The 26,491-nt window shown below is 44.5% G+C and overlaps 1 protein-coding gene across 5 annotated transcripts in view; it reads right to left on the bottom strand.

The window, feature by feature from the left end:
* PDE8B (phosphodiesterase 8B) overlaps window positions 1-26,491 on the bottom strand; it is a 330,881-nt gene that overhangs the window by 196,888 nt on the left and 107,502 nt on the right. For 2 of the 5 annotated variants that reach the window (XM_026498742.4, XM_048220867.2), the window contains exon 1: window positions 23,200-23,618. The exons of the other annotated variants lie outside the window; for them this stretch is intronic. In XM_026498742.4, coding sequence (XP_026354527.2) covers window positions 23,200-23,553 — 354 coding nt within the window. In that variant the 5' untranslated portion in view covers window positions 23,554-23,618. Of the gene's footprint in view, window positions 1-23,199; window positions 23,619-26,491 lie in introns of those variants that run through there. 5 annotated transcript variants of the gene reach the window in all.

Below are 26,491 nucleotides of genomic sequence, written 5' to 3'. Positions count from 1 at the left end.
GCTGCCAGCGCCTGAGGACAAACCAGAGAGTCCAGCTTCAGAGTGGTCCCCCTGCTTGTTCTCCTTTGTCATCCCTGAGTCTTCGGTGAAGTCCTCCTCAACCTGACAGTCTTGTCTCATCTCTGCTCTGGGGAAGCCCAGACAGAACCCTAGGTGTGCGGGTCAGTCAGACTATTAACGTAGGGAGGACGGCCCCACTCCCACCCTGAGGCGTGCCTGGGAACAGAAGTAGTGAGGATCAAAGCAGAAGCCAAAACCCTGTGGGATGGAGCCAGGAGCCACCCAGTCCTTCCAGGGCTAGGTTCTGGGGGCATTTTACCAACGAAGGTGGTAGTCCCAACCGAAGGTCAATACCGGAAGGTCATACAGAAACAATAAGCATGTGTACCATGTTGTCACCAAGAACTGGATTCCTACTCTAAAATTGGGGAAACAGCCAAAGGTATAAGAAGCAATGCACAAGAACACAGGGACCGCAGCAAGGGGATCCCAATATGGCTGCAAGACGTCATTCTCCTAGTTGTGGCCATTCTGGACAGCCTAGGGTTCAGCTCCTTAAAGGTACCTCCTGGCTCCTGACAATTCTTTTCTACATGATAGGTGTACCAGAAGTACCCTGCACAAAGCAGGCGTGCAGTAATACGTACTAAATGAATGAATGAATGAAAACAGATTTGGGCCTTAAATACCGCTCAGTGAAATGCTGATTTAAATTGGCTTGTTTCCATTATCAATCTGAAGACTCATGGCTAGAGTCAAAGTTTTCCCCCCTTAAATGCAAAAACACTCAAACATACATTAAACTTGGAATTATTCATACAAAATATTTTGAAAGGTCTAAAACAAATGAGCAGATTTAATTCAAGGCAGTATGAGTCTACTTCACGTGCAGAGGCGCTCACGCGTGCACGCACACACACACACACACACACACACACAGCTGGAGGGTGAGAAATGAAACCCCAGGAGCTGAATTTCCATGGAAGCAGATGAACCACGAAATACAGTATAAAATCTCCGTCAAGTTCAGTTCTTCTATCCTGACGAAGTACTTCCATTTGAATTGATCCTAATAAGCTTGCAATCGAGATATAAGCAGCATTCACCATACCTACAGTGCTAGAAAGTTTTGTCCTCCCTCCACAGAAGAGGGAAATATTTCTTCCTTAAGGGCCCTTAGAACTACCCCAGGAAGTCAGGGCAGACTGCTCCGACATCTGCTCCGAGCAACTTGGGGTGTATGCATGGCTGCTTAACAGAGAGAGCAAGCCTAGGGCACCATTTCCACATGACGGGCCCTGTGAAAGAGCCATCCCTGTCACCTCTCGGCCTGCTCGTGGTGGAGGGGGCGTCCTGCGGGGGGTAGAGGAGAAGCAAGCCCAATCGACCAATCAGCTAAACCGGGGTAACCTTGCTGAGACTCACGGTGTGGGTGTGCTCCCTTCTGCTTCACTCAAGAGCTCTGGAGCTGGGGTCAGTAATAACACTCCACAGCAGCAAGCCACAGGGTGAAATCATGGTTTTCTTACTCCGAACACAAGCAGGAAAACAAACTGATTAGCTCCCATCGCTACATACAGCCAAGCCCCCGACCAACGTGAATTACATTGCCAGGGAAATCTTCCCATACAGAAGATTTGCTACTTACAGCAATATTCCCCTCTAAGTTATTGGTTTTTTCATTACACTTTCTTACTATTTTTTTAATCCATTAACCCTGGATTACAGTTTTTTTTTATCATTAAAAGATAAATTAGTCAGACAAGGCAATGATGCACTTGGTTTCCATGACAACGCTTCACAAAAAAGTTCAACCTACTGCATCACCACAAAGCACTTTGAAAATCATTTCCTAGCAACCCCATAGGCACCCAGAGACACAGAGCTTCATCTGCCCTTTCCTCGGACCTGGGAGAATTACACACACGACGACAGAGAAAACAGGTCACTCGGTTACCACAAACATTTCAAGTGGGTGTATTTCATCAGTGTGTGGCACAAAATAATTCCCAGCTGTCTGCGGGAGACGTGCGGCTCTCTGGACGTCTCTAACACTGCATCTTCTCCTCGGTGGCAGGCTACAAAAATGCTCAACTAAACTCCACCCGGACTAATTTGACGTGAAGACAAGTGACCGCCTCGGAATAATTCACAAATATCTATGCACTATTCAGAAAAAGAAGAATTTAAAAATCACGCTCTGCCAGTCTGGAAGACACAGTCTAGCTCTCTGTGCTTCAGTGTCCACGCAGTGCTATGTACTGTACGGTGGAAAATAAGGGGGCAATGCAAAGTTCAAGAGACTTCATAATGAAGTTCATCGCCTAAAAGATAAGACGTTTTTGCATTAAGTAAATGTGAAAAACAGTGGAATTCTTTAAAACTGACAAACGAACACGTTTCTCTACTTGCAATATTTCTTGAAGTCCTCCAAAATAACACCTTCTAAAATCACAGAAAATAGAATGTGCTTACTGTAAAATATTTGGTTATTGTACAGATTGATTCTCCAATTGCAAACCACCAGCCCCATGCACTGTCTGTTCTGCTCTGGGCCCTGCGAGGCTCACCTCTAGAGTCCGTACCACAGGCCTCCCTTCCCAGCTGGCTTCACGGGGGCTGCACCCCGTGGGAGGCACTGGCAGGGCACTGGGGGGTGGAGAGAGATGGAGGTTGGGTCCTTCCTTCCCCACTCCTCCCTGCCTCAGTACCCTGTCCTGGCCATAACTTGTGCCTTCGTAAACAAAGCTCTTTCCTCTCCCGGCCCCTTCGGCTGGAGGGCCAGTAAGGGTTTCACGCAGTTGCCAGGCGGGGCACTTCTCTGTCCCTTGTCTTTCCTAATCTCTGCTCACACCCCGGTACCTAGAATCTCCATGTAAGTCTCTTCATGAGAACCAGCTGGGGTAAACTGTTCCCCCTGGGACCCTGACTGATGCAACTTTAACAATTGCAATCAATTCTGAATTAACATGTAGCAAAATCTTTTGTCACACAGCTCCCTTTTGACATTATTACTATTATCATTCCTACCTTCTCTGATTATCATACAAAAGAAGCTAGTAAAGAAGGTTTGAATTTCTCATCTTATTTTAAGACCAAATCTGACTCATTTCACTATAACCTGGGAGGAACAGCCTAAAGAGAAACAATGTTTCCTTAGGAACTTTAGGTCCATCCACAAAGCAATGCTCTTTAGTCAAAATAAGCAGCAAGAATTGGGTAAGTAGGAAGGGAAGGTTTCCTCAGACCTCCCCCTAAGTCCTTTTGGGGGCGGGGGGGGGGGGGGGGGCTTCATAGACTGGCTTGTTTTGTTTGTTGTACTGCAAATCTCCATACCGGCAGCTGCATCCGCGTTCACAGCAACACGTAAAAAATGCATTCCAAAAAACTACGCATGAATTTTGCATGAGCCACCATTTGGGAATTATCTTTACCACCATTCCATCTAAATTAGCAAAACAAATATCAAGACCCAACACACGCTGTGTGACTCATTGTGCCCAAACCAGAAAACCAGCCCCACATTTAATTCCAGTGTTTCCAATGATTTCATATTCGTATTAAGCTTCTGAACCAAACCTACGCCTTAGTTTCTGGTTTGTAAAACTGGTGACCTCTCAGTCGTCGCTGCGAGATCTGAACCGCATTCGCTCAGTAGCGCCCCCTCCGGCAACAAAAGAAAGTGCCGTGAAACTCCAAGTCTCTTGCCTTTCCTCCAGATCGTACCAATAATTAGCTTCTCTTAGACTGGAGTCAAGGCGATGACTCACACAGGTAGCTTTTCTTTTCTTTCTTTTCTTTCTTTCTTTCTTTCTTTCTTTCTTTCTTTCTTTCTTTCTTTCTTTCTTTCTTTTTTTTTGTTTTTTTGTTTTTTTGTTAAAGCACAATCTGGGGCCCATTAGATTGTGATTCTAGAGCTCTGGACTAGGACTCCACAGGGAACTCTGGCATACACGGGTATATGGCTGTACACATGAGTGTAAGGCCAGTGGGGAATTTTGCCTGTGATCTGCCTTCCTGACATAGGAGGCTGCAGTGTAAATAAAACTGACTAGGAACAATAACACACTAATTCTGGGGGGTGGTCCCTTGGATCTAGCAGAGAATTGAGAACAAAATTCATGTCAGACTTCACCTATGGTATCCATTTAACTCTTAAAAACAACTCTGAGTTAGCCACCAGGGACATGTAAATCAAAACCACACTGAGACCCAACTTCACACCCACCTGAATGGCTAGAATAAAAAAGGCAGATAATATCAAGTGTTGGCAAGGATGTGGAGAAACAGGGACCCTCCCACATGCTAGCAAAAATGTAAAATGATGCAGCTGCATTGGAAAATAGTTTGGTGGTTCCTCAAAAAGTTAAACATAGAGTTACCATATGACCAAGCAATTCTACTCTTAGAATTACCCATGAGAAATGAAAGCATATGTCCACACAAAAACTTACACGAGACTGCTCACAGCAGCATTTTGCATAATAGCCATAAAGGAAACAACCCAAATGTCCGTCAGTGGATCGATGGATAAACAAAATGTTGTGCAATGAAATATTATTTGGTAATAAGAGGGATAAAATGCTGACACCTGCTACAACCTGGATGCACCATGAAAACATCAGGCTAAGTGAAAGATGCCAGACACAAAGGGCCGCATCCTGTATGAGTCCATCTATATGAAATGTCCAGAATAAGCAAATCTGTGGAGTCAGAAAGTACATTAGTGGTTGCCAAGTGCTGGGAAAGAAGAGAATTGGGACTGACTGATAATAGGTATGGAGTTCCTTTTGGGTGTGATGGAAATATTCCAGAATTAGACCGTGGTAATGGAAGCACAACATAATGAATATACTAAAAGCCACTGAACTGTACACTTTAAAATGGTGAATTCTTATTTTTTTTCAGATTTTATTTATTTATTTATTTGACAGAATGAGAGAGAACACAAGTAGGGGGAGCAGCAGGCAGAAGGAGAAGCAGACTCCCCGCTGAGCAGGGAGCCCGATGCGGGAGGCTCCATCCCAGGACCCTGGGATCATGACCTGAGCTGAAGTCAGATGTTTGACTGGTGGAGCCACCCAGGCGCCCCTAAAATGGTGAATTTTATGTTATGTGAATTATATCTCAAAGAAAGTCAGTGATATGACACTTCATACCTAGTGTTTATAGTAGGACTTGCACTCAGGGACCACATTACAAGATTCCAAGCACTAGACAGGACTGGTCAGGGGCTCCCCACCTGTGGTCTTAGCTTACTGAGATTCTAACACCAACTTTTCTTTTATCAAACTGTTTGTAAGGAAAATGAATTCTGTATTTGATTCTATCTCCTATCACTGAGGCATATGGTTTGCCTAGAAAGTAAATTTACATAGTGACACTGATTAAATTATGAACATAAACATTGTAAAGAACACTTCGCGTTAAGCTGTAGTCAGTCAATAAATTTACAAACCTACATGCACACTTACAGATCTCCTCCTTCCACTCTTCTTCTCCCTCTCTCCCCTTCTCTTTCCTCTGATCCTGAACAAGGATGTTCTGCCAAAACTAAGCCAAAACCTGGGCATCATTCCAAATGCTTCCATTTCCCACATCTGCCTTGTCCCAACATCAAATAACTTCTTGATTTAAAAACACGAAAATCGATTGCCTCTTCTCTATTGCCACTACTTTAATCCAGGCTCCCTTCATCTCACGCCGTGAATTATTGTAGAAACTATCGAAATCAATCTTTAATCCAGGCTGCCTTCATCTCACACCGTGAATTATTGTAGAAACTATCGAAATCAATCTTCCACAATCTTCTTCAATCAAGTGATGACATCATTCCCCTGCTAAAATCCTCCCTATAATTCCCTTGATAAAGTCCTCATTTTCTTTTTAGTCTAGCAAAGGAAATATCCCCCAATGTGACCTTTGCCTTATATTTCTGACTTACGTGTCTTCCACACACAGTTTACACTGAACTATTGGATGGTGGTCCACAGACATCCTATCCTATTTCACCCCCTCGGTGTCTGCTCACATTGTTCCCTCTACTTAAACATCTCCCTCCCCTATCATGTTAATACACACCAAATTAATCTTTATATGTCCTTCAAGAAGATTACACTCAGACAATGCATTACTTGAGAAGCCATTTCCACGCCAGGCTGAGTCAGATACTTTCCCTTCATGTTCCTGTGGAACCCTACCTCTTTCAGACACTACAGAGCTATAGTAAACACCAGTATAGCAAGCAGACTCTAATATTGCCCCCAGTGATTCCTACCTCCTCATATTCACACCTTTGTGTAATCCCTCTCTCTTGAGTATAGACTAGCCTAGTAACTTGTTTCTGGTCAAAAGAATACAGCAAAGATGATGGGATGTCACATCTGCAACCAGGCTACACAAGATTGTGGCTACCATCTTACTAGCAGACTGTCCCTCTTGCTGGCTGTGATGAAGCATGCTGCCATGTCTAGGAGGTCCAAGTGCCAAGGAACCGAGGGTGGCCTCTGGCCAACAGCCAGACAAGCAATGAGGCCTTCGGTCTAAAAGCCATTATGGAATTGAATCCTGCAAACAGCCATGCTACTAAGCTTAGAAGAGGATTCTTCTCCAGTCAAGTCTGCAGATGAGACCTAGCCCTAGCCAATACATTGCAACCTTGTAAGAGATGCTGATGGAGAGGTCCCAGATAGGCTATGTACAGATTCCCGACCCACAGAAACTGACCATAAATGAGTGTATCTGAAGCCGCTCAATCTGTGGTATTATGTTACATGGCAATAGATAAATACTTATGTGTGTATCTCTCTCCATCCCAACTAGAATAGAAACTTCTATAGGGAAGGAGTCATCTTATCCATCTTTGTACTCCTAAGTTTAACACAGGAGTTCAGTATGCAGTTAGACCCACAAAAAATATTTGTTGAACTGCTGAACTGAACCAGTCTACCCCAAAATTTCTCCATGTTTGACAACCAAGCTGCCTTAGTCTGACAGCACCACTTGATGGCTAACACAGGGAACTGAGACCCCACCTTGATTCTCCTTAGCTAGGGCAGATAAGCAATTCTGTCTTTCTTCTTTAATGGCACACAGTGAAGGTACCCCACTTTTAAGAGTGTCTCTTTTGGACATGCAAAGGTGTATATCCACTCTATCATTTTCTCCATCTTTCAGTTTCCAATCTGCACCCCCCCAATTTCTCTCTCATTCTTTCTTATTTGCACACACTCTCTGCTTCTCCCTATCTTTCCCTCCCGCCCCGCCCCAACTTCATTGCACCTCCTCATTCCTACCCATACATAACTCGTAAGCCCAGAAACTATATTGAGCATTGCTAATTGATAAAGTTGATATATCTCTATAAGGGGAAAAAAAAACAAGACCCATTTATAAATGATATTAAACATGAGAGAGCACTTTAGGAAAAGTATCCATAGATCAGACATGTGGTTCTACCACAAAAGTAGAATCATATATTTTCCTAAAGATTTATTTATTTATTTTAGAGAACGAGCGAGGGGAGGGGCAGAGGGAGAGAGAGGGGAAGAGAAACAGACTGCCACTGAGTGTGGAACCTGATGCACGGGACTTGATCCTACAAACCTGAGATCATGACTCCAGCCGAAATCAAGAGTCAGTCGTTCAACTGACTGAGCCATCCAGGCGCCTCTAGAATCATACTCCTAAAACATAAAACAATATATATCCATGAATTGAATTTCTTAAACTAAAAAAAACTCCTTGATTTTAGGTCTTAATGACTAAGATTAAGATAAAGAATTACTTATGTTCTAAGTCCTTACGGAGGCTCAAGGAAATTCTTTCAAACAATCTATGATGCTGAGCCCCCCGTGGCACTCCATGGATGTTGACAGGGTTGATGACAGTGTCAACGCACAGAACTTTCTTTTTTTAAAGATTTTATTTATTTATTTGACAGAGAGAGAGAGAGGGATAGCATAAGCAGGGGGGAAGGGCAGAGGGAGGGGGAGAAGCAGGCTCCACAATGAGCAGGGAGTCCAGTGCAGGGCTGGATCCCAGGACCCTGGGATCACGACCTGAGCCGAACGCAGATGCTTAACCGACTGAGCCACCCAGGCGCCCTGATCAGAACTTTCAAATAAGTGAAGATGAAATGGCAAACCATTTTGCTGCCATGAAAAAGGTGTGTTTACCACTGTGGGGACCAACCTTCTCTAGGAAGCTTGTCTCCAAGATCCCACATCTCCAAGAAAACGAAACTGTTGCTGGGTTAAAAGCAGGAAAGAGCAGGTTGTACACACAGAGAAGCTTCTGCTAGAGATACTAAGCAAAACCTATATTACTGAGCAAAACCTATATTACTAATTTATAATTCCTAGAGAATTAAAGGGCCCAATGATAGTTCTCTATGTGATGGACAGAGGTTAATGCCCCAGATTAGGTAAATATGGCCTTTCTGGAAAAGAATATTTCACTATTGTACTAAAAACAATTTAGACTTTGTAATATAAAAAAAGATATCAGCACAGGGCCATTCTCTGCAGCAACACTTATAATAGCAAAAAAATAATGGAAATAATCCAACAACTATCAACGGGGGCTGGTTGAATAAGGTATAGTACAGCTTATAATGGAACATTATGCAGCTATAAAAAGGAGCGAGGAGTATCTACTGATTATGATGGAGTGGTCTCCAAGATATATTGTGAAGTGAAAAAAGCAAAATGTAGAAAAATGAGTGAACACGTTACCATTTATCTAAGAAATGAAGTCTATAAACATATCTTTGTGTGTAATTAAAACAACGGTATGAAAACTTTAAAAATTTTAAATATATTTACCTATTGATGGGAGGCATAGAATATAAGCAATAGGGATTAAATCTAACCATCTCTGAATATGCCTTATTGTAAAGATTTGATGTTGTAACATGTAAATAACTTACATTATTATAACAAAATTAGATTTTAAAAAATTTAAAACTAAAAAAAGACCAAAGCAAAAGCAAAATGAAATAAATGAACACAACTGTTCATAACTGTGCATTAATCACTAACGATTCCACTGTTAGGATTGCTACATACAAAGGAACTGATTTAAATGACTTAAAAACACAATAATTTGGGGCGCCTGGGTGGCACAGCGGTTAAGCGTCTGCCTTCGGCTCAGGGCGTGATCCCAGCGTTATGGGATCGAGCCCCACATCAGGCTCCTCTGCTATGAGCCTGCTTCTTCCTCTCCCACTCCCCCTGCTTGTGTTCCCTCTCCCGCTGGCTGTCTCTATCTCTGTCGAATAAATTAAATAAAATCTTAAAAAAAAAAACACAATAATTTTCCCGGTTCATCCCTAGTAGAATATACTCTAATGTCAAAAATAACTGGAAAAAATACTCAGCTGTTTTCAGTGATGAATTTGAGACTGTTGTGGGTATACTAAGGATAGAACAAATGAGGAATTATCCCCAGTGTTGCTAAGAATCAGTATTTATGTCACAGGAAGAGGAAATAGAAATGTAAGACTGATGAGGTTAAAGTAAAGCCTTGTGGTCCTAAATTTGAATTGGAAGTGTAAGTATAAACTTGTGGTGCATTTTAGCTCTAAAAAATATTTATTTCCTGGCTGTATCCACTTAAAAAGCCAAGAAACAATAACCAGCCCATTAGCAATGACCACTCCACTGCCCAGATCATGTCTCTAAATACCATCTTTCAATAAAAAGAATTAGGTTCCTGAGAGAAATTACTGATTCCAGATCAGGGAAAGAACACAATGAAACTGGAACATCTTGTCATACCATCAGGCAAAAAAAAAAAAAAAAAAAAAAAAAAAACTATCAAAAATAACTAGGAGCCAACGAGGCTACTCCCAGTAGCCAAAGATAGGACAGTTGAGCATCCGTAAGGACAATAACCACAACAGACTGGGACACATCTAATATTCATAAACTTACCAGTTTATAACAATACCAATAACACCACTGGAGGATGGTAAAAATCAAATCACTATTTTAAAAACTGGTAAATAATAAAATAATCAAGCATTTATCCTACCTGTCTCATACGCACTGTACTTCAGGATAATCAAATAGTTGATGAAAGGGAGTTTCTCTTTATAGAAGCACTCCAGAAGTATTGTAGGAAAAAAATGAATGATAGACTTTTGCAATCCCCAATGAATTAAGAAATCTAGGCAACAATCATCAAACATTACAAAAACAGAGGGAACCAGACATTATGTGCCTCCTGATGGAGGTACACAGCACTACCCATAAAGTAGTCTTGCCAAAATAAATACGTAAATAAGCCTGAATCTTACCAAAATACCTCCAGATGGAAGTACCAATATTATAGGAAATATAAGGCCAGAAGAACATGGTACATGATACCGCAGGGATGTAATCAGCAAAATCCAGACCACGGGAAACTCTGCTGGACAAATGACCCAGTTTTGTCAACACACAAATTGTAAGGCAAAGAGAGAAAGGAGGGCCTATGGATTAAAAGATACTTAAGAAACGCATCAATGAGTGGATCTTATTCCAAAGAGGATTCAAACAACAATTTTAAAAAAGACATTTATGAGACAATTAGGGAAATTTGAACATTATCTTGGTATCTGATGATATTAAGGAATTATTTTAATTTTTAGGATGTTAATAGCACTATGGTTATTTTTTAAACAGTCCTAATCTCTTAAGGTTACATGCTGAAATACTTACAGCTAAAATAATATGATATTTTAGATTTGTTTTAAAATAATCCCAGAGTAGGGGGGAGAGTGGGTGGTGTAGATAAAAGAAAAGGCTTAATTTTATAACTGTTGAAGCTGGGTAATATGTACATGAAGTTCCATTATACTATTCTCTCTATTTTTGTATGCATTAGAACTTCTCCGTCATAAAAAATGTTAAATGACAAGCCTTCAAACATGGGTTTGTATATTGTTACCAATTGTAGACAACAATTAACTGAGAGTGAGGTTGAAAGCTAGCAGTGATGTTTATATATACACATATATGTAAATTATACCAACAATTCTATGAGGCGGTGACTTTTATTATCCTCCTTAGACAAGGGAAGAAATTGAAAATGAGAAAAGTTAAGGCACAGAGCAAAGTAAATGGCATGCATGAGATTATAACCTAGTTCTTTCTGACCTCAGATGCCAAGTGTCCAGTGGGAAAAACAGAAACCACGGTACATATATTAAGCAGAGAGGGATCAACGTAAAGAACTATTTACAAGGTGTTGGAAGGTATGAAAGAGCCAAAAGAAGATGGAGGTGAGCTGGAGAAACAGAACGTGAAAGAGTAACATCCAGAGGTCAGAAACCCTGGCCTGGAACCCATCAGCCCTCCCTCCTCATCAGAGACGCTGGCGCCGGCGTTGTTCAAGTTCTCCCGTTGCTACTTCGCTGGAGCCACTGCTGATACACCTGCCTTTCTCCCACTCCCAATTTCCCACCAGGACCTCCTACCTCCGGAATCTAAGAGGAGACCAGTTGGCAACAGGATCTGGAAGATGCGGTTTGTAGATATACAAAGGAGAATAGGGAAAAGCAGGTATGGAGCTGAGAACCAAGAGACAAAAATAACCAACTACCGTGCTACCCTTCCTGTCAAGTTACAAGGTCAACTTGTAATTCCTCAACTTAGAACTCTTATGTGAGGTTTTACTCTCTTCCTCCCTTCCTCCATTATAATTCTATATTCCTCCACACAGTAGCTACCATGCGGCCAGTAAGCACTTGGAACGTGCTCGTCTATACCGAGATGCCCTGAAAGTGTAAAATACATTCCAGATCTCAAAGACCTAGTTACACACACACACACACACACACACACACACACACTCGTGGGAACTGAGAAGGTTTACAGGGACTGTGCATCTGCTATACTTGCACCAATCTTTTTGATAGCGCATTATTCCCACCTTAGGAGAAGTTACGCAGCTTCTCCAAGGTCACAAAGCTTGTGTAGGGCAGAGCTAGAAATCAAGCCTGGGCAGTGAATATCTTCCCATAACACCAGGTTATCTTTTTGTAACCACAAAAATTACATGAAAGGAGCTGCAGTGGGGCCTTGCACAGTGGATTGTCTCAAAAGCTCCATGATATTAGGGGTTCGGTATGGCTAGGAACTGCTAGGCAGGCACCAAGACAGACCTTCACCTCCAGGTGCTCGGCAACCCTCATCTACAAAAGAACGTTTTCAGAATAAGGACATAATTTAATCAACTTAGCTGAAACTATTTCTTCAAGGAAAGTGCCTTACTAATTTGAATTCTCTCCCTCCGGTCTAAAATGGGCAATGTGGACACTCGAATTGTATAATCACTGCAACGAGTTAACACACATCAAATAAATGTGTGATCCACAGTGATTCATAATGATTCTAAGCAAGCAAAGAAAGAAGTAAAAAAAAAAAAAAATCCTTATCACCTTAAGAGAATCAACTCATTATTTTGAAAACTGGAAATAAGAAGAAAAACTGACGCATTTAACCTGCCTTCCCTACATAAACTGTATCCCAGGGAAACCAACTAGTTGGTGAGAAGTTTTCCTTCTTAGAGACATTGTAGCTAATAAGAAAAAATGATACAATGAGAATATCACCATTTTACACCCCCTAATGTTGAATGAATGTAAGTAATGATCACTACTACTGGTTAGCATCACAGCAAAACAAAACAAAACAAAAACAATCAAACCATGTGTTTCCTGCTGTGAAAACACAGTATCACTGAAAAAGTATTCCTGCCCCACCCCCACCCCCCAAAATTGAGCATAATTTGATCAAACCTGTAAATCTACCTGCAAGTGTCTAACAAACACAGAAAGCACAAAAACACATTAGATCCACTCCAGGAATGCAAAAAGTTAAATGCAGATGGGGGAATAGCCACAGGACAAACAATCGAGGGTCCTCAGCAAATTAAGAGCAAGTATAAAGATAGAGGCCTGGGGAACCTATGGATTAAGAGAGGCTTAAGAGATAGATCAGTCAATCATAATGAGTGAATTTTATTTGGATACCCACAAACTGTAAAAACTAATAAAGCAATTAGGAAAATCGAATGATATTAAGCGGTTGCTAAAGACGGTCAAGTGTTTATGTCCCTGCCGAATTCCTGTGTTGAGATCCAAAGCCAGTGCGACGGTATTAGGAGGTCCTGCGCAAGACCGGAGGGTGGAGCCCTTGGGAACGGGACTCGTGCCTCTACAAAGAGATTCCAGAGAGCGCCCTCCGAACTCCGCCATGTGAGGACATGGTCAGACGTCTGCTGAGGAACCAGGAAGCAGCTGCTCACCAGACGCGGAATCTGCTGACGCCATGATCCTGGACTTCACAGCCTCCAGAACTGGGACGAGTGAACTTCTGTTGTCCATAACCGCCCAGTGCATGGCATTTTGTTGTTGTTATGGCAACCTGAACTAAGGCAGTTGTCCTTCAACTTTTTGGTGTATAATGGTTTTGTCTTTGCTTCTTTTTAAGAATTCTTAAGAGTTAAAAGATACAGACAGAAGTATTTGTAGGTAAAACAGAAAGTAAGCACCTAAAAGAAACAAGATACACCCCTTTAGTGCGTTTGGAGATGAACTAGCCCAGATGAAACGAGGACAGTGTCACAGCATAGCTCTGAGTCCCTAGGGGTGAGATCCTGGTCCCTGCACCCCAGCTCTCTCTCTCACCTCCTCAGAACACCAACCATCAGGCAGGAGAACCACTCCCTGAGGTGATCGCCTACAGGTTCTCCCCCATCTACTTCATCGCCCTCTAATTAAACTCGCTTCTCCCAAAGGACATATGTACAAAAGAAACACTAGTTCTAATTCAATTTTACGTTTCTCTCACAACATTGTAAATATATTCCAGCTACATAATGGTCTGAATACTTTTTTGGGTTAACCTAGAAACCTAAATGCCATGTATAACATTGCTTCTATATGAAAATCCATACCAACTAGATGCCTTACAAAGTATTTTTGTCACATAATCTTCATGTAAAAGTGAGGGTTGTCTTTTTTTTTTTTTTTTTTTTTTTTTATGTTCTCACCTTTGACACACAGAAGAGGTTCTGGCCTTTTCACCGTCTCCTTCCCCCTTCCTGAAAAGCTCCACAAAGGTGAGGAAGAATGTGTCTGCAACATTCCACCCTGTCAATACCCTTACAGAGGTGAGAATGGACCACACCCCCTTCCCTCTACCAGCTCCTCCCAAAAGGATGAAGGCTCCCTCATCTATCAACCAGTCCTGAAATCTCGAAGTAGTCTCATGGTCCTAGGGGGCCAGATCCCTGCAGAGAGAGGCTCTGGGCTTTGGAATGCTCACCCGGGGTAACACTTGTGACTCAGTAAATGGACAGAGAAGCCGACCACAGGGACAGCAGGGCCTGTGTGTATGTGAGTCGGTGGGTGGGGGGATGTCCAATGTGTAAGGGGTCCCAGAACTGGCTTTGCAAACTCAGCCTTAGAGATTTGGGGGAATAGGGCAGGAAGCTTCAGGCAAAGCCATCTGCCTCTGCCTCCTGTTCCAGCACCGCGTCCCAGAGCACGTACGTGGTGGACGCCCCGGAAGCCAGTACTAACCAGCGCTTGGCCATCACTGACAAAGCCCATCCTCTGCTCTCGTTTACCTTTGTCTGGCCATCATTGTTTTGGGAATCACTCTCTTGAGGGAACTCTGGAAAGGAGATAGGAGATATTGTAGCCCAAGTTTGTATTCAATTGTGAGGAAAAGAAAAACTTTCAGTTCCAGTTATGGCTCAGATCAAAACATTACTGAGGCTTCTGAGGCATCGACAGATGGAGCAGCGTTTGCTTTCCTCGCAACCAGCTTCTAGGCCAAGACCGTCCATCAGTTTCACAAGCTGAAAATGAAGATGAATCTCAAACGGCCTCAAAACTACTTGTTAAGCGTGGTTTGGGCCACCAGGTGATTACTGGCCTCCATAAACTAGTACTGTCCTCCTCATTTGGCCATTGCTCTTGCTTGAAGCTCCCTCAGCAGGAACCCTCGAGTGGACAAAAGCCCCAACTACTCTGAACTCATCACCTTCCAGGTCTAGAGCTTTCATGTTATTTGTGGACCTGACGTCAGAAAACAGCACTTTTCTTTTTATACACATTACCCTGCATGATAGGTTGCTAAAAAATCTCTCATGTGTCTTCCTGTAGAAATTTCCAACACTCAGGGTCTTCTCTGTTTTGTGACTCACACAGGCAACGCCATCCCTGTAGCTAATCCTTACACCTTCCTCTCTGAGGGAAAACTGGCCTTACGTTTACAATGTATCATTTTCCCGAGCAGTGTACATCCGACGCCACTGAAATGCAGGGGTGTAAAAACCCACAGTGCTTACGCAAAGTGGCTTTAAGCCCAGGTGTAGACGAACACTTTGGGTTATAGATTTACGCCAAAGAATTCCACACAGAACCACCTCAAGATTAACACCAAGGCCCTGATCTTGAAAGGCCAAGCTCCGTGCAGGTGCAATGCTCATGGAACACTCAGCAAACCCCAGCTTCCACCTCCAACTGGCAAGATTCTACCAATGCCGTCACCTTTGGAAATTCAACAGATGCAGACCAAACCCATGTCTGTGGCAGCAGTTTCCAGAGCTTCCAGATATCACATCTATATTTAAACCCAGTTAGTCACCTACATTGGCCAAATCAATCTACTTGTAAGTGGAATACATTTTCCAATAAAAGACAAGTATGTGTCTCAAAAATGTCAAAATCGAAATAACCAAATTCTCATTTTAACTACCAAAACAGAAATCATAGCAACTGCAGGATTATTAAGAGCTAATATTTGTACAATACTTACAAAGTGCCAAGTACTGTGTTCAGTTAAGAACAATGACAACAATGACAAAGTTTCTCCAATTTTGTATGCATTCTGCATTCTCCACTTATCTCAAAACAACACACCAGTTCAACCGAATAGAAGGGGTGACAACAAATGCATAAGAGGAGAAACCTCGCCCACAAGGCCCCCCGCCTGTCCTCCCCCCCACCACCTGTTTATCACCGCTCTGCTCTAAGTCACGCCCCAGTTCCAGCAGCAGCCACGGCTGGGTCTTCAGGCTGGTGTGAGCAGCAGTAAAGCTCAGTAGCTGGATTTGGAGTTGGACTCAGACAATCGCACATTCAAATTTCAGCCCTCACCTTGAGCAATTTGTCCCCCCGCTTGGAGTCTCCTCTTCCTCATTTGTGAAATGGTAATGACAATTTGTAGCTCATAGTGTTTTTATGTAGATTGGGTGAAACGGTGTATATGAAGGGGTCCGCAAATAGCAAGGACTTGAATAATACCTGATATTATTATATCCATTCTACATCCCTTGTTGCAAAATGTACAAACCATACACGAAAATTTGAATCATCTTGGAAATAAGAAGCAACCATGAAATATTCTTTCATTGATGGATTATCCAAAAGTAAAAGAGTCTCTTGATTTTTATTATAGCAATCACGAGCTTCTCAACTACTTTTCTGTGAACTGTCCCTAAGGGGGCAGAAAGGAAGAGATGAAAGAAGATAATGGTAAAGAGGAAGGCATTATAATCCTAAGCAAAACCTGGCTTTTATCCACCAGTAGGAAAAGAGAGAAAATGGAGATGAAGCTATCAAGAGCCAAATCTAAACTAATCTATATTGCGACTTGTTAAAAAGGTGGTATTTTCTAACAAAACGTAATAACTACCCAGACTTCCACTGTGTGAAAGGTAACCGCTATTTCTAAAAATGAAGTCCTGACCACATTTAAACATTTTTAAGTGTGTCCGAAATATAATATTCTTTATTGAGCACATCAGCTTGTAAACACATAGTAAAACTCATCGATCAACTTTTTGAGGCTGTGGGGAAAAAGGTTCAGAGTGGAGGAAAGTGCAAACCGAGCAAAAATGTAATAAACTGGCTAAGCTGTGTTCCCACTTAGGGAACTTTGAACTTGAGAAAGAGTACTTTCTCCCCCCACTGCCTCCTGCTAGGCTTTGAGATCCCAGGGAGAGGCGGCGGTGTGCAAGGGGCAGGGGAAATGATAGAAACATGTCTTACAGACCAAATATATGTGTCCTCCAAAATTCCACTGTAGCCCTAATCCTGGTGGTATTTGGAGGTGGAACTTTTGGGAAATAATTAGATTTTTTTTAAAGATTTTATTTATTTTTTTGAGACAGAGAGAGAGAGAGAGCAATGGGTGGGGAGGGGCAGAGAGGGAGGGAGAAGCAGACGCCCCCCCTGAGCAAGGAGCCTGATGTGGGGCTCGATCCCAGGATCCCGGGATCGTGACCTGAGCCCAAGACAGGCACTTAACCGACTGAGGACCCAGGTGCCCCTGGAGGTAATTAGATTTAAATGAGGTCATGAGGGTGGGGTTCTCATGATGGGATCAGTGTCAAATGATAGGAGGAAGAAACACCAGAGTTTGCTTGCTCTCGGCCATGTGAGGACAAAACAAGAAGGTGGCCATCTGCAAGCCAGGAAGAAAGCTCTCACAAGGCGTGGAATCTGGCAGCACCTTGATCTTGACTTCCCAGCCTCCAGAACAGTGTGACATAAACGCCCGTTGTGTACGCCAGGCTGTGGATGCTATTTGTTTAGCAGCCCAAGTCGACTAAAAAAGTGCCTGAGCAGAGTCAGGGTAGGGAGTGAACTGAGGAGGAGGGGATGTTTTCAGCAATAACAAAAGGTCTCCAAACAAGGTAATTGGACATATTTTAATATTATTAGTCATTCAATAGGAAACATGAACAACACATTAAGTGGCCATTTAAAAATGCCATCATTTCAGAAAATCATCAAAATCACCCATCTCAATTTGAGCTTACCAGGGTGCCTCCAATGATGTCCAACATCTTTTGACACTTGTTTCAGGGAGGCTTCCGGGGTATGGTCAGGATACTCTCTCTATCCTGCTCTGGAAAACCTCAATCAATGGGCTCCTTTGCCCTCTGTTCTCCAGGTGTGTTTGGACAAAAATGGTACTGGCTGGAGATCAATGGAGGGGAAAACAATAGCCTGGAGGTATTTACTCCTTGGCTCTCCATGCCAGGCCCAGACCTCCAATGGCTGCAGCCCTCCTTAAGACCACAGCTTCTGGGGGCTTCCCTGACCAACAGGTTTGGTTCTCAAATTCCCATAACCATTCCCTACTGTTACCTCTTCAAGCTGTGACAGTATCCTCCTCTTCTAGTCTTAGGGGGCTTCCGCATCAGTTCTTGACCTCCTTTCATCTGGCCAGCATGCGTGAAATGGTCTCTTAGTAGATGAATTTTAGTTAAATCCTTGTCATTTGCAGTCTGTTTCCTGCCCAGATACCATCTGACCAGGTGTGAGGAAGACCTGAGGAGTTAGTCCTGCCTCACCTACGTGCAGGGTTTAATTACAGCCCTCTGACTGGTCACTGGCATCTCCTGTGGGACCTGAACTCTTTACACTCAGCAGAGAACCTCAAAGAGAAGAGAAAGTAAACACCTGTTCTCCAGTCAGAGGTCTCAGCCTAACGTGACAGCCCCTGAATTCCAGATTTGACTTGCCCGCCTAGCCCTGAAATGCTCACCTGGTCCTCCAGACTCTGGACTCTACCTTCCTGCATGGTTCCAGAGTGTTCACTCCCTCCTTCCCATTCTGATTCTCAGCCTTAACCCCTCACCAGCCTGGTACCGTAGGTTCTGTTCTGCCCTCACCAGCATGTCCCATCCTGCTTTTGCCCAAGTCCTGCCTGGTGGTCACCACAGGGGGGTTTCTATAGAGAGGGATCACCTCTGAAAGTCAGCATCTTACACTACCCTATACTTTCTGGTTTGAGGACTTAATTAGCAAAATCAAATGGGAGAATTACTTGATATTTCCTAAAAATTAGTTTAACTACTGAGGAAAGCAGTGAAAATTAGAAAAATTTGCTCACTGACTATAATTAATATGTTGGAAGAAAGGAGAGGAACTAAATTGTGATGAAATGAGCTATGGCAGAAAATAAGTCTGAGTTTTACTAAATCAACTTGCAAGACTCACTTGGGCTTACTAAACTTTACGCTCCATTTTAAAATGAAAAATATGGTGAAAAGGACCAGCAAGAACTCCAAAAGCTGAGAACTGAATACGAGCCTGTATCATGTCACACCAACCCACTGTAAGCTCCTCTTTGCCTTGCAACTTCCCGTGATGCAGGACACGGCCCCAGAAGGGCAGAGGCATGGGAGGGGCTATGATGGCAAAGCAAGCTACGAGGACTTGCAAACCCAGTGGATCCTGAGGGGAAGTCAAACCTCAAGAAACCGGAGTGGGCTGGCTACCTGGTCCACACTCTCCCCACTTGGAGACTTCCCGGCTCATCTTGGATGCTCAGAGTTTGACTTCATGAATGGAGATGTCAGGTTGCCCTACAGAAGCAAACGACGATGAAGGCAGGGCTATGACTAGCACCCCAAATACACGCAGTACTACCCACTCCGCGAGAGGTGGCCTCAACCTAATTCATTTGGTCAACGGTCAATTCAATTCTTTTAAAAGCAACACCAGCCTATTCCTAGAAGCTTGTTAAAAATCCAAATCCTCAGGCCCCACCCAAGGCCTACCAAATCAGAACTCTGGGAGTGGGGCCAAGCAATTCACCTTTTAAGAAGCCTTTCAGGTGATTCTGATGTACACTAGAGAATACTGACTTAGCCAACAAATGAAACTGACTTTTTTGTCATAATAGTTCTACCCCTACCCCCCCCCCAAATTATTACCAAAATTATTATTATTAATTATTTACCAGAAGGTTGGGAAAATATTTATTGTCCTTTTATATACAATCAATTTGGGATTATCCTCACTGATTCAGAAAGCCATGGAATGGCTAACACAGAAGTCATTCATCACCGACTTAGGCACACCTTCTTACAAAAGATTCATTCTCCTCATTAGGCTTTGCTTACCAAACTTCACAGATATTCAGTGAATCCCCAGCATCTACAACAAAGTCTGGCACAAATACTGGCTGAGTGAATAAATGAGCACAATGAAGGGAGGAGAAAGAGGGAGCTGGTGATGCTGCCTATCAACACAGAATGATCTGGAAACTACCAGTGTCCTGTGCCTGATGCACAAAACAGTTAACCCACCCAGAGATGGCTACAAGTCTGCTGTACTGTCAATGCTGCCGAGTCCCGGCTGCCTCCCAGCTGCAACAGCTGGTATGAAAAAAGAAGACTTGTAAGAACCCCCCCCCAATCTTCCCAGAGAGAGGTTCGACCACCCCCCCTGAGGATTTCTGAAGAAGAATTATACAACTGGCACAGTATGAGGAGTGAGCATTCTGCAGGAGTCTCCTGTTGGAGTACTATTTTTAAAAAGGCAAACAAGAGGGAGACAAATTACAAGGAAGTTGCATATCCACAGCAATTGGGAGAAAAAGCTAACTTCTTACCAGAAATGGAAACCCATATGATATCACTGTACTGCCTATGAATTATTAATGTTTATAATTTTTTTTATAAATTAGGTATTCAGGAAGGTTCCTGTTGACGTCATGTTTGACATCATAATGCTTCATCATTCTAAAAGCTTAATGAGATGAATTATTGCTAGAAAAAAGGAGAGAGAGATCAAGCACACATTTTTGCACCCTGGGGAATACCAGAGACCAAGTAGATAATGAGAATATGGTTTATAATTGATGTACAAAGAGGAAATTAAAAAAAAAAAACTATTATGACCCACTACCACTGTAAACAGGACCAAATGGTAAGGACTTTATTTTTTCCCCTGAGCATTTTGGAAAAGGGGGTTGGGGGGTAGGCATGACTAGCAACTATCTCAAACTTTTAAGGCAGAAGAATTCTTATTCTAAAAAGAAATGCAAGCAAAGTTTTTATAAAATTACCTCATCCACAAAAGAGTATGGAACATGTTAAGATTGAAAAAGATAATATAACACTGAGTCACAAATCCTAAAAGGATACTATTAAATATACTAAAGCAATTCTGTGATAATAATTCTGTATGACTTGTATAAATAATAATTCTGGTCTCAAACGTAATTTCAAATATATAGTTTCTGAGATCTACATATGCAAATTAGTGTTCAATCACTGAACCAGCAGTTTCATTCCCAACATTCTTAGTAAAAGGTTGGAATGAATTAAGCTCTTATTTGGAAATCCTGTTGATAAAGCAATGTGAGTTAAATTCCTATTCAGGTCAAGCCTTTAACACTTTAGCCAAGTAGCAATGATATTTCTACAAGTTTATACTAGCTGCTAATAATTGGGACTCATTTTCCCTCCAGTTTTTCCTCCATTTGCTAAGTAGCCTCTTGAGGGAAGTATTAAAACATAGAGAGTGATTTCATTCATTATTCCTTCTTTCAATAAACATGGAATATCTAGAGTTGCCAGGTATTAAATTGGGATTCTTGCTACTCTAAAAGGCAGAAATAATACAATTTCTCTTACACGACCCCCCAAAAAAATTATCACAGAGTTCATAAGTTGACACCATTCTGAACTGCTTCAATATCTTCAAACTGCCTTTTCAACAAGAAGGCAAAAGGCTATTTTTTAAAATAACATCACTATTTATTCCACCAAATATATCATTTTAATCCCCTGAAATTGCTCCTGATGTTTTATTCTTTTTTCTTTCTTTCTTTCTTCCTTCCTTTTTATTTTTATTTATTTATTTATTTTTTGTGAACCAGCGTGGGGGAAGAAAGCTTGACAAAAGAAAAATACAGTGCTCGGCACATGCCTCTATAACAAATGTTCGATCGGTAAGTTGTACTGTCATGGTTGCAGGGCTCCAGTCTTTGGCTATTTTATCATCACACGGTTAAGATTCAAAAGCTAGAAGAGAAAGCTTATACCTGGTACATAGTAGGTGCTCAGTAAATGGTATTTTTTTATTATCATGATTATTATATTATCGTATTATATGACTATTACCAGAGAAACACTACAAGTAAACTTGGTTAAGCTTCATGTTACAAAAACAGATAGTTGTAAGTTCCCTAAAAGAAGCTCTTAGTCTTCCAGACTGAAACCAACTCATGCTGTCCTTCTCTTCACCTCTTCACTGAAGGCTGACTTGATCCAATAAAGGCTAGGTGCCTGTTCACGCTAGGCCAACTGTTAAACAACTTTTCAAGTACTAAACATACAATTTTCTTTGCCAAACAATCAACGCAAAGGCTTCTGGTCATCTATTGACCATGCAAAAGCTGTGATTCTAACATTCAGAGTCATAGGGATGTATTTTGTTTCCTGGGCACAATGGGATGTGCCATTATCGTCCCGTTTGCTACAATGATAAAAGGCCCAGTGACCAGACTTACACAATGAAAACCCTCTTAAATTTAATAGTATTTTGAGGACATACAGGAGGGCACTATTAAAACAATCGTTTTTCTTCTATCATTAAGAAATTGCTAGTGACTGCTTTAATCATTTAAACACTTCCCCCCCTCCTCAAAATTCCACTCTCCTGTGAGATGAGAGGTATGTTCAGAATCTTCATCCTCAGACAGCTGCACTGCCCTGGAAACCACTTCCCCTCACGGTAGCTCAGCTGACCCTCCAAACTCACAGCCAGGTGCCTTCAATTATGTCCAGGATGAGGCTAACCCAAAGAAGTGACAAACAACAGGTTCCACTCTGGTCCTCTTCCTCTATTCCCTTCCTACATCTCTCCACACGACACAAACACCCTCATTCATTCACAAATCCCCACGCTCGGTGCCCGTGGCTGAGACTCCGTGCAGCCTGGCTGGCTTTCCCAGGTAAAAAGCTGAGTACGAGGCACTATCAATACCCTTGCACCAGGTCTGCACCATTCACCTACGAGACAGGCAAACTGCAGCCCGGTGCTCAGATTTCATTCAGCCAGCCACAGGAGGCTCTCAATGATACCCAGCCCACCTCCTGAGTTAACGCAGCCGCAGCCTTCCTCCCCTCCGTGAGCAACGGGGCCAGCCCACGGGCTTCCCACCGCGCTCCCTTCTCCACCGGGCCCCCAGAACCAGCTCCCAGGACCCCTCCAGGGGTCTCTTCTGCTCACATTTCCGGGCCCTCATCGCTCCCACACAGGAAAAGTAAACTCCTCCTTAGTGACAACCTCCCAAACCAACCGCGTCACGGCCGCTCAACTCCGCCGGAGCCCCCTACTCATGCTAGCCCCGCCCGGACGGGGCGGGCAGCCCCCCACCAGCCTGAGCCGTTTACCTTGACGCTGGTGTAGCTGGTCTGGGTCTCGGCCTCCGCGCTGCTGCAGCAGTGGCGCCTCCGGCCCCTGCAGGTGGTCGCGGCGGGGGCTGCGGAGCCCGCGCTGCTGCTGCTGCTGCTGCCGCCGCTGCCCAGCTCGGCGCGGGCCCTGCGGACGCGGGCGGCTCCCGGGGGTCCCGACGCGCGGCTTGGGGGAATAACGTCGGCGGCGTCGGTCTGGACGAAGAGGCCGTGCAGGGGGGCCGCGGGGCCCTGCGACACACTGGTGGTCTGGCGGGGCGAGTTGGACTCGTCCGAGTCCCGGCAGTAGATCACGCCGCTCTGCGAGACGTGGATGCTGGGGGCGCAGCCCATCCCTCAGCCGGGCTCCCCCGCGCGCCCGCCCGCGCCCCCGGCAGCCGGGACCCGGGGCACCCGCGGCCACCTGCAGTGAGGGGGCGGGCGCCTCGGCTGCGGCGGAGGCACCCGGACTGCGCGCCCCCCGGCCTGCCTGGCCGCCGCTCCGTCGGGCTCGCCGCGGCGGCCCCCGCCGAGCCTCCGGGGGCTGCGCGCGTCACCCCAACTTTCCCTTCTGGGCCATCTTCCTCCGGGAGCGGGAGAGCGCGCACACACAGCGCCCCGCGCGCACCGGCGGCCGCCACCCTCCCTGCCGCGGCGCCCCAAACACGCTCCCCGCGCCTCCGCCTTCCCCTCCTCCCTCGGCTCGGCCGGCGCCGCCGCCCAGCTCGACCTCGTCGGGCTCCTGCGCCCGCGGCCCCTGGGCCAGGGCGCCCGCCCGCCTGCACCTTCTTTCCCCACTTTCGGTCCGCGCCCGTCCCCCTCCCGCCCTCGCTCCCACCCTCCTTCCTCTCCGGGTGCCCCCGCTCCGCAGCCGCCGCCGCTCGGGTCCCACTGCGCCCCCCGGCCCCGCCCGGCGCTCCCCGAGCTCTCCCCGGCTGGGCGAGTGTACCCGCCGCTCGGCTCGGCCCACGGGGCCCCAGCGCGCTGCAGCTGGCACCACGCCTCCGCGCCCGCCCTCCTCCTCCGCGGTCCGAGGCCTCATCCCTTCTGCCCCCGCTGCCCCTCGCAGCACGCACCCAGGCCGGCCCTGAGGGCTGGGGAGCCCTGGGGACCCTGCAATACGCCTCTCGCCTTTCACGAACACATTTTACCACACCCCTGAGCAAAAGACCAAGACGCCCCCCACCCCAACAGCCCAAGCCCACCCAAATGACTGGCTCTCCTCTTGGCACACTCAGGGAGTGAAGGAGAGACCTCATGCTTCCGTAGTCCGCCCATCACTTCCCTCACATACTCTGTGGGCTGAGTCTTTAGAAGTCCGTTCCATATCTAACCTCAACGTTTGGAGGTTCATGCCAAGGGATGGGAGACCCTGCAGAGGAAGGAAACTTTAAACACACAAATTCCCCTAAGATCCATGCAAGGAACAGAAAGAAGCTGTCCGTGTGGTTCTGGGCTTTCTCCTCCAGAGTTTTCACCTCCTGCTTGGATGTCATCTAATTTGCCCTGGCTTCTACCCTATCCAGCCTCCTGCTGTCAAGGCCTCTTCTTCACACTCTGGGCTGGGTATTCAAAACAGCCTTCCCTTACTTCCCCGAGTGAGGCATACATGGGCCAAGCTTCATCCAAGGAGAATCAGCATACCTTTAGAAGCAAGGATGCCATTCAGCCTCCCCATGATGTGAAATGGGGGTTAGAGATGCGAGACACCACTGCCATTCATTCATTGGCTCTTTTAGTGATTCCTGCCTGCTGCCACAGCGGCAGAGGGGAGAAAAGGGGATTCAATCTAGGGTTGTTTACAAGAGCAAGGGCAAGAACACGGAGTATAATGCTAAGTACAAAGAAGTAAGTATTCAATTTGAAACAATTTCTTTGCTTCTTCCCTTCCTTTCTCTCTCCATACCACCAACTTTTAGAGTGGCTGAAGACTTCATATGACAGCTCCTAACCTTTGTAGAGAAGCAGATGTCACTCCACATCCCAAATGCAAAGATAGAGAGGAAAAAGAACTAGTCTAACCTAGTTCTATCTTTGCTTCTCTGTTTCTCAGGTCAGTACTCCAACTTTCCAACTTTCTGTCTTTTTTTTTTTTTTTTTTTTTTTTTTGATGGCATGAAAAAGTCTGTTTCTGTTTGGGATGACAGTTCAAAGTTGTCCTGAGGTGAGGCTAGGAGGATGGGCGTTTATATTCCCACAATATGACTTGTAAGCCACCTCAGCAGCTGTGGGCAAGGTGGCTCTCTTCAGCCGAGCCAAACCCCTTATGAAACCGAGAGCTGAACTGAGGGCTTTCTGCTAGCTGCTCTCCCCCAGCTGCAGTGGTCTGTCTTTCCCGGCATCATGGCGTCTTCCGCAGTTCCCTCCAGGCTCCCCAGGTCCATGCTTCCTTGGCCCTATCCATGCCTATATGAGCACAACATTAAATGGTCAAGACAGATACAGAGATAGTCATTCATTTGAAAAAGGCCCAAGTCTCATGGCTGCCATCTGCTCTGCTTCCAAGTGACTGTTCAGAATCTGAGCAAACGCCATCAGAGCTAACTTCCAAAACTGCTACTCTCCATACAAATCCCTGATTCATGTTAAGTCAGGAGTTAATCATTCCTAAAGCTATGATTCTCTTATACGTCCCCATTTCAGTCATCCTTCAAGGAGCTACCAGTGGCAGCTTTTTGTGAAACTTAGAGCCATGTTAATTCTTATGTTACGGGGTCCACTTCAGAGTCTCCTCTAGGAATGTGGTCACTATGATGAAAGCACCCAGGGAAGAGAAAAGGGCCAGTCACTGGCTGAGGCTTTTGAAGACAGGAAGATAAAACAGAAATTACAAGCGGTCTTCTGGTGGAGAACATTGGAGGCTGAATCATGAAGGGACAAGTCACCCAGAAACCAATTTAGGTTGAACTTTGTACATTAAAAAAAAGAAGATTAAGCCTTGAGAGAGTAGATGACGTCAGGGTAACTATCAAACAGTACGGAGCGGCTTTAGCCTTTGTACTGCGACCAGCGCCTTTCCCTGAACGCAGCTCTTCCGAGAAGATGGAATGCACTAGGTGTACATTTTTCCTCCCATTCCCAGAGCAGCAAGAGTTCCAATATCTTCCTCATACACAGCTCCCACTGCCAATTCTGACCTAGTAAAAGGAAAAAAAAAATAATGCATCCTAATCATCTCCACCAAGTGTTCTCGGGGAGATGTGTAACCTGCCCTTTTGTGGGCACAGTTCTGGTTGCTGAAACATGTGCAAGTATGCAAGTGCAGAAGAAACGGTTGACCTGAAATCATTCC

Source organism: Ursus arctos, unplaced genomic scaffold (genome assembly GCF_023065955.2).
Source record: "Ursus arctos isolate Adak ecotype North America unplaced genomic scaffold, UrsArc2.0 scaffold_5, whole genome shotgun sequence".
NCBI classification, from domain to species: Eukaryota; Metazoa; Chordata; class Mammalia; order Carnivora; family Ursidae; genus Ursus; species Ursus arctos.
Note: the sequence above shows the minus strand (reverse complement) of the source record. Positions and strands in the feature narration are given on the sequence as shown.